The following is a 13768-nucleotide window of genomic DNA, read 5'->3' on the forward strand; positions in this document are numbered from 1 at the left end:
TACTATAATTCTTCTCAAGTTTGTGAACTGTGAGGAAGGGCTCTGGGCTTCTATGTGCTCTAACAAGGATCATAGAGACGACCAGGGATAGAGCGTTGTGTCATTAGGTTCCAAAGGACAGACAAATGGACTATATTTTCTCGCAGGTTGTTTAATGGAGGCGAATATAAAATTTCTAAGGTATGGGGAAAGTGTAAACTCTGTGGGAGTAATTTTTGAGGGAATCTTGTGTATATTGTTTACTTTGTAGAGGAATTTCCTCCTGATAATGGTCCTGCTTGGAATCGAAACGTGTTGAGGAATTGAGCGTCCTCCTCTGTATGACACTTACAAGACGCTGGAACATGTATGTTATGGTTATCAGTTCACATATCTAAGACTAGTGTAGAAGCATGTCTGCACAGGCACAAGTGCAGGTTTACATTAGCACAGTAGGACCACTATATATCCTAAGGCAGCAGCGCCCTCTAGCGGTGACAACAGGCGAAGACAATCAGACACACATACATCTGGCCTTTTATTATATGATTAGATTAGTATACATATGGAAAACAATTCAAAACGAGTTGAAATTAAGGAAACCTGTTTTAATAACCATGTTCACAGTTATGTCAGTTTATGGTTAATCTGATCACACATTTCATACCTGGTTGATATCTTGTCCTTTTTTCCAAAACAACACAGAAGAAAAAGAAAGAGCTCACACAATTTGCAACATTTCTTGTTTACCCGCAAAGCATTCTTTGAATACAGCACCATTTTTTATCAGTTTTAGTTTAATTGTTTCACTTTCTTGCTTTTTTTATACAGATCCCTACACACTTGTCAGTTTGCATTTCTTTGAAATAAATGCTTTGTAGTTTCTATATGTGGAGCAATGTCACAACATTTTAAAGGGTGAGGGCCAGCACTACAGATAAAAGGATGCTTGTGGACAGGCCTTTGAGTTGGGGTGGGGGTACTTAGACAACTGTTCCCTTGCCATCCATCATTGAGGGGTGGCAGAAGAGAAAGGTAAATACAGCAGGGGCAGACCGGGCCTAGGGGAAGCCAGAAGATTTCTTAGTAGGGGAATGCCTGTTAAATAACAGCATGGCGTGGGCTAGGCCAGACACATGCTAGATTTCCCTCACATTGTCTGACTCTGCACCAGCCCTACAATTCTGGACCTCATGCATTAAAGCTTTCGAAGGGTACTCGAAGTATAACTGGTGGGCCACATCTGGGCATTAGAGAGCAGGTCACAGATTGCAGGGACACGCTTGGAAATGGAAGCCATCAGTGAGAGTGTTTTGAGGAGATTGTCATGAATGACACTGTTGCCACTGCACACCATTGGGTGCTTGGGCAGCCATCTGCAAACAATGACCCTCCAGAGTGACCAAAAGCAAACGGTGGTGCAGATCTCATCCTTCCCCAAACCATGTTATAATTGTTCACTGGGCAGGTATAGCCAAACGATACCTTAACTTTGGCACGTGCAACTGCCTAGAGAGGTATACTGCAATGGTCCCGCCAGGATGTGTCAGAGTTCCTTGACTTAGTTTGTATAGTTAAAGATCACATGTTAAAATGTGCAATTATTTGTCCTATAGGCAGGTTCGTAAGACCTAATTGGTAAATGGGTATCAGTGATTGAGTGATTGGTTATAACTACTCGTGTTTTTGTCCGGTCCGGTGTGTACCTTATTGCACTGCTTGTGTTTGAGCCTTGTGTTCATTAAACACTCAGCACCACCCTGGATGTACTGGCAGTGCTGAACCAGAAACACTTGTGCTGCTGTCATATAAGCACTATAACACCAGCTGGCCAGTGGGAAGGCATTCTGGACCACATGCTCTGGGTTTGCTCACAGCTGGGAGGTGGATCGGATGCAGTACACTGTGCTGTTGTGTGTTCTTCTTACCGCTCTGGAATAGCCGCACAGTAATGTGGTATAAGACAAATCCATCCACACTTAGGATGTGAGGAGCAAAGGGTATAGGTTGAATCCATAGACACTATTAATGTTCCTGAAATGCATAGGTCTCATGCAAGGGGTGAAGAAAGTTAAATCTACGCCACACCCGTCATGACTTAGACAGAGTGCTCTAAAACTACTACGGTGGTGATTTGGCAGAGTATAAAAGTGCATGAACATTAACATAAAATGACAAAACATGCGACTCAAAAGATCCCCTACAGGGCGTGTGTTGAGACAAACCTTACTAAACACACATGTGGCCTTAGAGGTATGAGGAAGAGCTTCATCTTGAGTCTCACAACTTACCCCTAGGATAGGAAGTTCAGTAAGATCTTGCTTCCTGCATTTGCTACCACAGTAACAATTCTATGAAAGACACCCTGGCAATCAGTAGAATGCTGGAGGCAGGTGAGCAGAGGAAACTGAGCGGGGAACACTTGGGGGTGGAGCGCGACAATACAGAGATTGGGGCAGACCTTAGGCTGGAGACCAATACTCACATTGTTTAACTTCAGCTTGCTTTTGTCTTGCTTCTGCAGGTGTCCAGAGAGGTGATAGAGCACTGCGCGGCTCCTGCGTCGGTTGGCATTGAAACCAGGAGGCCGGGTGTCCGTGTAAATCTCCAGATCATCAGCTACGGATGACATATGAAGCACAGAGTGAGTTTCAGGGAGCATTTGATAAAATAGCAGTTACCAAGCAGTAGCAACTCCAGTAACACTTTACAACAATCCAACTTCCTATTTGTTTTTATGCACTGAACCCTTTGGTCATAGTCTGCATTGCATGATCTTTGTCGTGTGAATGTTTGTTTAATTATACAGTAGTAAAGATGCATTACAACCTCATCCCTCTTCCTCATCACAGACCTTAATCTATGAGGATGACCCTCAGGTTGCAAACGGGCAAAAACGCTAGCCCTTCAAGGTAAAGAATCCACTTTAAGCCCCGCCCCCTCACCCGCAGTGAGGTGCCAAGCTCCTGACCCAACGTTTGTCTTTTTCTCCCGATTCAGACGCCGTACTAAAGGCTGGATACTGCTCTGTGTCTAAGTAAGTTCATTACTTTTGTTCTTTCTGTTTTTTTGTGCTCATTTGATTGTTGGGGTGCTGTGGAGAGCTTCAGCTCTGTAGTTTGTCCAGACGACATTTGTGTTTCTGCATGTTTTATTTTTGACAATACCCTGATGCCTGACACTCGTGGAATGCTTCTGGCAGGGTGTTGGGCGCCTCCAGCTATGCTCTGCCATAGGGGGTTTCTCCACTATTAGAGCATCCTTCTGTGACTGGGTGTGTAGACTCTGCAAGGCAGAGAACGACCAGGTCCTCCCTCTCCATCCTTTAAGATTGCCTTTAAGATTCTTCCCTTGCACTGGTTAAGGTGTAGCTGGTTATGTCATGTGTTAAAGTGTGTGCAGCCTTATCACATGTTTATGGATTCAATGTGCAGACTGGGAAGGAACAGGGGCGGATACGCTAAATATTGTCTTATGGGAAACACCATTGGTGGAAGCAATACATCTGTGGACTTGCTGGTCTACTTCAACCACCCTGAACCACATTTTCCCTTGCGGCATCCTGGTTTGGGGGTGGCTCCTTTTTCAAAAGCCGGTGGGTTTAGTGCCTCTTCCACCTCTCCCCTATCTCAGTGTCTGCTTCTGAAGTCTGTGAATTTGTTGTCACAGCTTAGGTGGAGCTGTAGTCAGGGTCCCTAATGCATGACAAGCCTTTGGGATTGTATCTTGTCAGGAGGTGGTCCTTTGCTTTGGGAATTAATTCCCTGACCCATTCTGGGAGTACCCGATTCTGGTGGAGGGTCTTCTGCCTAGAAAACCTTGTACTTATTCTCTCTTTCTTCCCTTCTCTTTCGAAATTGTGAGGCTCTGAGGGTCAGACTGGAAGCTAAAGGATTACTCAGCGGGCTGCAGTCTCCTTCCCGCACCCAACAAGGAGTGGGCTACAGTTTCCAACTCAGAAATTGGTAACCAAGGAGAATAAGATGCCCTGAACAGTGGGTACAACAACTAATTTTCCACCCTTTGAAGCCACCATTGTCTGACTCCTAACGAATCCTGGTTCCTATATGAGATGCAGCATATGGCGCCCGGTAATGCAGGAGTCGTATTCCAATCTCTCCTCCGGACTCTCCAAACAACCAACAAACTATATGGAAGTCATATAAGCAAATAGCACTGTTTGTGGCTAACCTGTGATAAACATTACAAGCATTTCATGTCTTTATTGTGGAAGGGACTGCTGTTTTAGGAATGCTAGACACACAACATCGGTCTGATTCATGATTACATCATTCTATTGAGTCTATGTCCCTCATTAGGAGTTTGCAGGTAACCCTCCCATACTACCGGTGGGTTACCGGCAAACTCCTCTTACCGTTACCGGTGCCCAACATCCCGGTGCCAGCAACGGCGGTAAGTTTCCATTCCAATAGTACTCTATGAGATGGGAACCCTTGAATCACTGTGATTCTGTGAATTGTATGCCTGTAGGGGCCTGAACTACTGGCACGACCAGCTTGCTGGTGGTTCACTGCCCCTAATGGCAGACTCCAGTTATGCCTGTTCAGAAAAAATGCCAGAGCTGATATTACCAGCCGTTTTACCAGTGTTTTTTCTGGACCGGCATGCTCATAATAAGGCCTTATGACTTCAACAGAGCAGACGCGCATTCAATATCTATGAATTCTATTAGACCTTGCTGCCTCGGTAGCACCGTGGGCACAGCTCGGCTCTTGCTTAATTGATATAATTCTAGGTGGGGTATTGTTTTAATGGAGGATATAGTTCATGAGGATGTGTCAGTTTCACCTTAATCAATTTTATTTTAAAAGATATACGTGATCAGATTGTTTTTAGAGCATTCTGCTCGCAAAGTTACCATTGCAGCAATTTCCAAGTAGACGCCCTGGAAATCTGACTGCATTTGCAATATCCCAGACCGTCCTGCCTGTTTCACTGCATGTATGCAGTCTGCTCAGCATGTTCTGTGGTCCTTCCTGCTTTGGACTCAATTCATTAAGCTTTCTTTTGAATTGCTAAATTTTCCATAAAAGAAGCAATCATAAAATGATATTTATTTTAACAAATCTCATACGATGCAATTGCCATACACAATAATGATTAAATCAGAATTACATGTGTTATTCCCCAATAAATAAGTACAAACATAGATGGTAAAAATGCACAAAATATGAAGCCTTGGTCTTCTACCCTCCAGTTCTGGGTTCACACCATAGTGAGTAGACGACCAAGAAATCACTTTAACATTGTTGATCTACTCCAGGGATGCCCAACTCCGAGGGCCGGAATCTTGGTGGGTTTTCAGGATCCCTCATTAATATTCATGTGGAAAAATGTGCATACATTTAGAATCATTGTATGCACTTTTATCTCATAAATATTAATGAGGGGTATCCTGAAAACCCAGCATGGATACTGGCCCTCAAGGCATGGAGTTGGACAACCCTGATCTACTCAGTGGGGGCATAGTGTACTGTAGTGTTATAGATCGAGGGAGGGGTCATTATTTGGGGATAATATTCTTCCCTCAATTTATGGCCCAGGATCAAGCAAATGGCAATGGCCATTATCCCGAGTAATAATTACTACAATTGAGGTCTACGAGGCTATTAGCATATAGTAGTAATAGCAATGTAGGTTTGGGAGTTGTGGTGGTGAAGTAAAAAACATTATTTTAACAGTGAATAAAGTAAACACGCACAACATTTTAATAAAATACATGTGGTTTTTCTATGTAATAGTTAAATAACAAGGCTGTCCTTATAGGGTAAGCCTTTTAATTGTAAACTGGGTTGACCTGGAACTGTTTACCATAAGCGTGCATTAGAAGTAATGTAAAACTGTAAAAGTGATGGTTTCCCTACGAGAAAGCGAAGGCATTGTTTCATGTTTTATCATTCATATTGGTGTGTTAAATTGAAGGGTCTTGTTCAAAGAAAATGGTTGGAAAAAAGTCATTACCAGGACTTATAGACTGCAGTTTGAACACACTGATTGGCTGTGAGGAAGTCAGTACTAACTTCCTGATTGCGGTCTCTAGACCGAATCCTCAGGGAACCGACGTACACAAGGCTGTGTCCTGTTGCGAGACATGGTGTAAGTCTATTTTCCGGGGATGCGGCCTGGAGTGAGGAGTCCCCGATGGCCAGAAAAGTTGAGTGCCGGTGGGCGCGGGGCTGGTGGTGTGGGGATGTGGAGGTGGGACTGTTCAGCAGGAGCAGGGTGGGATTGACCCCTTCCACAAAGAAAGGTGGAGCAAGGAGAGAGGCAAAAGACCGACATTGCGGGCGATAGTCTTCATGGCTGCCTTCTGCTACATTGCTCTTTTGTTTGAGAGATTTGGATCCCAAATCCAACCTCCCTGAGGTAACAATGTTGAACACTTTGTACTACTCACAAAAGACCTTCTTACAACATAAGGATGTTTCTGACTCATGTAAAATTGAAAATGGAAAGATGGTTGCTTCCTGGTCTCATTTGAGTGCCCTCGAGCAGGATTGTGTTTAACTAAACATAGGACCTTACTTTATGTCTTTTGCAGCAATGTCTTTCTTTGCTCATCAATTTGGTGCATTGCCCTGCTGTAACAGGTACGTCTTGCTTCATCCTTATTGGTGGTGGCAGAGTTGATGTCTGCTTTTTTGCAACCCCATACATTTTACATGATATCAGAAATATCTATGGCTTGCAACCTGCGAGACGTATGTCCCATAACAATTAAGGTAGTTCCCGCTGGTATGCCCGTAGCTGTTACATGATTCTTCCTACATCTACCAGACAAATCATTGATGTTTCTACTTTCACATATTTTAAGGAGTTAGTATGTTTTTCTAAGAACCCAGATTCCTTTGCGTGATTTCTAAGAGACTCTTGGCAATATTCAGCAAGTACTGAAGTGATTTATTATCCCAGTGCCAATGGAGAAGACATTTGTTGTATGTTTGAGATCTTGGCCTGTTCCTCTTCCCACAGTGAATTATTTTGTAAATGCCTGGGAATGCTTTTTTCCATGTCAATATTTGATTCCCAGTGATGACGACTAGACTGATTTTTAATTGGGTGTCATATGAAGTGGCTTTCTGTGACAGGACTCATCCTCCTGTCCGGGTGTCCAGGCGCTGTCTCCTAAAGGTACGGAACAGGCTGCACATGCAAGCTCCGCAACCAGGGTTTTTATGACATGTGACCTATTCAATTGCATGTTTGATGAAACATCTTTGTCTTCTTCCCATTGCTATGTTTTTATTTTGATTAATTTTAAATTATTTATACAGAATACCCTACCCACATGTGCAGTGGCACAATATTTTATAAGTACAATAATTACAAAATTAATAATTAAAAAGAGGTAAACGGAATCTTATATCTAATATATATTTTTGAAAGTGTCAGTTTGTCCGCTATAGAAACGAAGGAGGAACTACCCGCAATCTAATAGTGTGGTTTAAAGTTGCTGAAGTGGTGGCCTGGATGGAGAAAATCAAAGCAAATGCTTATTTTGCTTAATTTGAAGTTGCTGAGGCGTTGTCTCTGGTGGATGAAAGTAGAGCTGATGCTTGTTTTGCTTAACGAACGATTGTAGCAATGTGGCTTAAGTAGCAACCAAAACAAAAGCTGAACATTTACCATCATAAAAGGTATGAATGCACCAAACATTAGTACAAGCAATCTGGGAAAATTAATGAAGGAAATCCGGGAAATATGTCTTATCAACACACAAGAAGTAACTATCCCCAATGACAAAAACCTGTATTTCAATCATCATGCTACCCAAGAGACGATCTACTTTTGGAAACTCGTCTGATGCTCAGCATAAAGAGGCAGCAAAGTCAACAGAGACAGTTAAACAACACCGCATGAGCCTTCAAGCACAAGCAAGCAGACAGGCAGCAATGAGACAGCAAGCCTCACCAGAACAGAGACAAGACAAACAACAGGCTGATGGAGTCATCTGATACTAAACGTAAATAGGCAGCAAGGGCAGCAGAGGAAAACCATATTCAAACTTTGGTTACTCTGTAGCCCGGGTAACACCAGTTATATCTGCTTGTATGCTATGTTTTTGTTTTGTGGCACAAATAGAGATTTGAGCCCTCAATTAGAGGATCTACTAGTGGTAAATCTGCCAAACCCATTTCCCTTAACCACCATATTACTACCTCAAAAATGGCGATACATTCTTCAGATTTCAAGGTGGTGCTATTCCCTGTTACTGAGTCCCATAATTTGGGGTTTGGGGGGTTTACTGCAGACGGTAATTCCACCAGTGGTAATTCACCCTTTGTAAGGTAAAGTGGCGGAAAACCCTCCAGGTAAATGCTAGATGTTTTTGCTCCTTTTGTTCCACTTTGCCTTTGAATGAAGTGCATTAATATGTGGATATGGCAGTGCAGCGGATATGGATGCTCTTTAAGAATCTTTCCTCGGGGTGGGGGTATTGCTATTGCCACAGACGAGGACTTGTGATGTTGTACGAGTGGCCTCAGTAGGGCAAACATTGTAAGTCTTCTTTGGAGGCCTGACATTAGCACCACTCTGTTATTTGATTATTGTGTGCCCCCTCTCTGCAGGATGGCCTGAGAAAGTGCATGTTCCCACACCTGGAGTGTCTATCTAGGGGTGCTTACTGTGCTAATTCGCTGCCTGCCTGCACAATGCCACCCTGCATCATTGCACCTTTATTCTGATATTTGAAGCGGATCTCTGGCAATTATTTTTGTTTAGTCCTAAAAATGTGCATTATCCTTGCTTCGGAGATGAAGGTTTAGGCAGTTCCTCACCATATTGATATGTCTCTTTGCCTGTTATCTTGGGTCTCCTTGAGCCATGTATTACTTACAGCTCAAACACTGCTGTGATACGTGGTTGTTTGGACATGCATGTACTTTCCACTGTGTAGATTGGCGTACCAGGCTTTGTTGAAGCAATTTAGTGTATCTTCAACTATCATGAGTCTATTGTGGGTTTGCAAATGCACACATTCTGGGCTCAACTGCAATCACTCCTTCTGCCAAATGTTCCTCAGGCTCTGTGATTTTGTAGGTGAAATCCCCCCTTTCACCAAATTTCAGGTAGAGGAGCCCTGGACGGAGGTCATACCTTGATGTTTTTCCATGATTTATGCTTTGTGCCTATATGAGTGTTTTGATGTACTGCCGCTGGTAATAACGCCACAATACCCTTACCACACATGGTTACAATGAAGTGACAATAATGGTCCATGTGATTTCGAGCCATGCGGACCCTGTGGGTATTCCCCATTTAGGAGTCCCGTTGGACTCCATTGGATACACGCTGTATAACTGCATGCAGAATCGTACCACATGAGTAACGCTGCATCCATTGCATTTGTGTGGTGGTAATTACCTCCACATTACATCCCCACAATCAAACTTTTTGTTGTAAAGGAGGCGGTATTTCTAACAATGCTTGCTTTCTCACTACTGCAAGGTTCATAGTGAGGCTTTTTGTAAATTGTGAGTGTGTCACCTGCTTTCACTGCTTTGCTTGGTTGTTTGACACCTGGATGTGTGTCTCCTGCTGGTGTGCCTTTGCTGGCAGCAATGTTGTGGTTTGATTTTGCGGTCGACAGAAGAAGATCTTATCTGACTGCTGTTTAAATTGAACAAATGTCCTATCAGTCCCTTCCATGCCTGTGTTTTGTGTTGAAACCTGTATTTCTCTGTGGGTCATACATGTAGCATGCATTATGTTTGGAGGCCAAGTTTTGTCGGCTGAAGACTGACTACTGCTTGGTCGCTCCTAATAGAGGAAGGACTGACACGAAGAAGAGAAACAAAGAGGCAGTGCTCTGACTAGTTACCTGTCCTCCTCATTATTATCTTCCTCATCTCGTGCTTGGGATTCCCTCCAATCCATCCATACGGCCTGTGACGTCGACTGTTAGGGCGTGGTTTGGATGCTTTGATTGCTAGGGGTTTCACATCGATGTGAAGGGGGGTTTCCTTACATTCTTTTTAATTTAAAGGGCTAGTGGGGTTCTATGTTTCCAGGATATGACACACCCTGATTGATAAGGATTTGGCCAGAGGAAAAGAAAGACTACACACAAGACAGAGGGCCAGTAAGTTAAACTAAAAAATTGGTTCTCATGGTGTCCAGCCTCTATTTTTCGAACCCGTACTGCTCGGCGTTGCCTTGCTCCCAAGACAATCGTGTTGCCTCCGAGCTATCCTCCCAGCCCCAGAGGAGCAGCAAGAGAGTTACCCAAGCTGCACTGCACAGCACGCAGATAGGAATGCCAGACAGAGTGCCGTCAGAAGTGGGAGGTGAAGTATTTCGTTTGAGAGTCCACTTTTTATCTTCAAGGATTCCGGGCTTGGAGTACTTGAAACTAGCGCGTGGGTGGTTTTCATCAAATACGTGCCACCCACAGCTTCTGCTGAGCCATGATCCTTCTGTTACGCTTTTTAAATGGCTAAATAATGCATACTATTGCCGTTACGTACTGAAGGAGATACAGCCACTTCCATGTCACTGTTATCACAGCTGCTACCAGGTTTGGAAAACCTGTTGCTAGGTCTGGAAAAGATACGGGGCTACGTTAATGTTGGGACTGTCGGGACTCAGGGCTAGCTAGCCTTTTGGTTGCGGTCCCTGTGCTTCTATCCAGGGCTTTAGCACTCTCCGCCCCCCCTAGCAACGCCTCTGGGTGCTACAGAGGTATACATAAAGTGGAGACTATGCTCATGTCAGTTGATCAGTCGTTACAGCATGCTGCTACTAGCTGCTGAATGTAATGTGTAATGTCCTCTTGTAAGGGTGTGCGGTTGATGAACAGGTGTTGCTCAGTCTGTACATGTGCATTGCACTGGAATCAAGTCTTGGATGAACTTCTCGAGAAGAGATGCAGAAGCTCCTCAAACTTCATTTTCGAGATTCGAGGCACCCCGAGTGAGTCCAGGAAGCATTAAGCAGCCCTTGAATCATTGTATGTCTCACGACATTCCTTGAATTCTAGGGAAGCCCCAGCAGCTAAGTTTGGGTTTGATCAGGGAGGTCTGACACTTTTGCCCTTCTGTGACAAATCAACTTCCGGGGCACCAGTGGGCCAGGGATGAATATAATTTCTAAACCATCTATCAACCCCACACCTCTAGTACACCAGAAGAGATCCGAACAGATTGGAAAACAAGTGAATTATAAGACCCCCTTGTCCAATTTTGGTAACGTGGATGGAACAGCAGGCTTATCTCTGCAAGGTCGTGGATCGGTGGTTAGTTGCAACACAGCGAAAATACAAATATTACCCAATGACAAAAGGGACTGTGCAGTCAAGGTTGTAGAAAAATATCTACTTTATTATTACTTCAACAGACAGTTCTAGCACACTACAAATATGATCCACCCTGTAAAGGAACACAGAGGATAGAGAGTTTATCGAAGGAAAGGGGTGCAACTCTGGATACTGACAGGAGGGTAGTTGGTAAAGTAATCAGTCTTACAGTTCAACGTTATTCGATTCCAGCACCAAGTGGGCAAAGTGTCGTAACTATTTTTAGGGGCCTTTGGAGAAGGACCATTGGGGAAGAACCACAATGTACTTGATGCTGAAGAGGTTCTTAGTGTTCAACAGTGGCAAGGAGGTTCCAGGGCGCTTTGCAGCCCTTGAGACAGAGTTAGTGGTGGGAGACAGCTGCGGGTTCCAGGTGGCAGGCAGTTTGGCAAGCAGAGCTGGATGGACATCTGCAGGCTGTCTGGCGCGGTGGTTTGGGGCCAAGAATCATTGTCTCAGTGCTGGTTGGTGGATCTGGAATGCTGGTCGAGGCGACTTGGACGGATCTTGTGACTGCGGCGTGACAACAGTCAGCGGTGCAGCTGTATGCGGTTCAAGGTCTCGACTGTCTCGAAATGTCCTTAAAAGATGGACGCTGGATGATGCTTGTGTGGAACTCCTCCCAGCTTATTAGCAGGGCGTGTGTCCTTTCAAGGCAGATGGCCCAAAGCTCAGGTGTGAGACTTTCTGGCACTTCCCAACTAGGAAGCTTGCTGGCAGAACCCAGCAGGGCACACTGTGTGCTGGCTGGGTACCAGTTCTGGAGCTGCTGGATGGGTCCTCTGAGTCTATTATCTCCCTCTGTTCCCTGGGAGATTTTATGTGGAGGGATCTTGCTTCCCTCTTGGAACTCCTGCCCTTCCTTCACTGGCAAAAGATGTAAGGTAGACTGTACCTTCAGTTTGGGTCTCCTTGGACCCAAACTTCTTACTCTTTGAGTAAGAAGAAGAGTCCTTCTTCTTACTCCTTTTGAAGTCTTCAGATGATCTGTCTAGGGAGGGGTTCATCCCTCTTTTAAAGCCAAATGGGCCCTTGTGATTGGTGCAGGCTAAGCCCACCTTAATTAACCAATCCTGGGTCCCCACCAACAATCGTCTGTTATACATGAGGTCAGGACCAGGGTGCTCTGTAACAGAACAGACAAGGGGTGACAACATATGCCTCAATCCCACCCATCTTCCCATCTGTTGTAGATTAAAGTGTCTCTCTAGTTAACTGAGCCCTCTGTGACACTTGATTAAACTGCAGGCTTCCTTTGAAGTATGTGCTGGGAGCAGACTTCCTGTCTCTCCCAAATCACATTCTTCATCCCTCTGAAAGAGGTCTGCTCTGAAGGGACACCTGCGGTAACTGCTGAACTCAGACAGGTCATTCACTGCCTTCCATACAGAGAGGTGGGAACTAGCTTCAAGTTGACAGATTGGATACCAAAGGAGTGTTAGTCCCGCCTTCCTGTTGTCTCTTCGGGCAACCAAGCCTCTCCTCCAGGGTTGCTTCAATTATCTCGTTAGTATGCATTGCCACCAGCCGGAGTAGCCAAAAGGAATGCAGATCCATGCAACCTCTGATATTTAAATTAGGCTGCTCATGGCTGGATGAAGCTGTGCCTTCCCCCTTCTGGTGATGCTTTGATGTACCCGGGGCTGTCACATTCCAGCTGAATATGACAGGTGAAGACGGCACCTCTAGGCTGTGTCTTCCCAGAGTACATGTGACCATGCGTTTTGTGCGGGAAGCAGATGTCCTCACACAGTTCTCAGAGGTCGATCTCCCATCTTTCATTCTCATTATTAAAAAATCATAAAGCCCAGGGGTGTACACTCTCCCCCTGCAGATGGTCAAATTCCTCACACCTTCTAAAGCCTGAAGTAAATTAAATTAGTACAAACCCCGTTGTTATGCAATTAAGTAATTCCATTTGTGGTTGCGAAAACACATAAAAGGAATTATTTTTACCCAAATATTAGGAGTTATTTTCCGATTTCAAAAACTGCTTGCAAAGATTTCATGTTTGTCCTTACAGAACACCAGATTGTAATTAGTCTTGAAACAGACTCTGTTACTTTCGTCTGAGCTCCTATGACCTTTCCACCCCTTCTTTCCAACATTTTGAAGTCTTGAAGTAGCTTAAGCCTTTTTTTGCCTGAACCTCTTTAAAAGTTGTAGAAATTTGACTTGCTTGATCTTGCTCGAATTTAGATGTGTCGGGTTTGGCAAACATACGTTTTTGCAGACTTTTCATGACTACTGGAATCTAGTACAGTCAGACTGTCCGGCCATAATCACCTTCTCCCATTGTGGAAACTCACATTGCCAGAAATGCCCCCCTGGCCTGAGCAGACCAAGCAGAGGTACTGCCCCAAGAATAAACCTTTTTGCCCTGATTCATGGAATTATTTGCGTGTAAAACGGGAATTTGCATGCCATTCTGTCTGCAAATCCCCATTCGTCAAACAGGGATTTGAGGCAGAA

At 44.4% G+C, this 13768-nt stretch overlaps 1 protein-coding gene across 2 annotated transcripts in view; it reads right to left on the minus strand.

Moving 5' to 3' along the window:
* Positions 1-13768, minus strand: part of LOC138488656 (potassium voltage-gated channel subfamily H member 8-like) — a 1777142-nt gene that overhangs the window by 746833 nt on the left and 1016541 nt on the right. For both annotated transcript variants that reach the window (XM_069615829.1, XM_069615828.1), the window contains exon 4: positions 2465-2598. In XM_069615829.1, the coding sequence (XP_069471930.1) occupies positions 2465-2598 (134 nt within the window). The remainder of the gene's footprint in view (positions 1-2464; positions 2599-13768) is intronic.

The sequence above is a fragment of the Ambystoma mexicanum genome, chromosome 9 (assembly GCF_040938575.1).
Source record: "Ambystoma mexicanum isolate Mex_15411 chromosome 9, UKY_AmexF1_1, whole genome shotgun sequence".
Lineage (NCBI taxonomy): Eukaryota > Metazoa > Chordata > Amphibia > Caudata > Ambystomatidae > Ambystoma > Ambystoma mexicanum.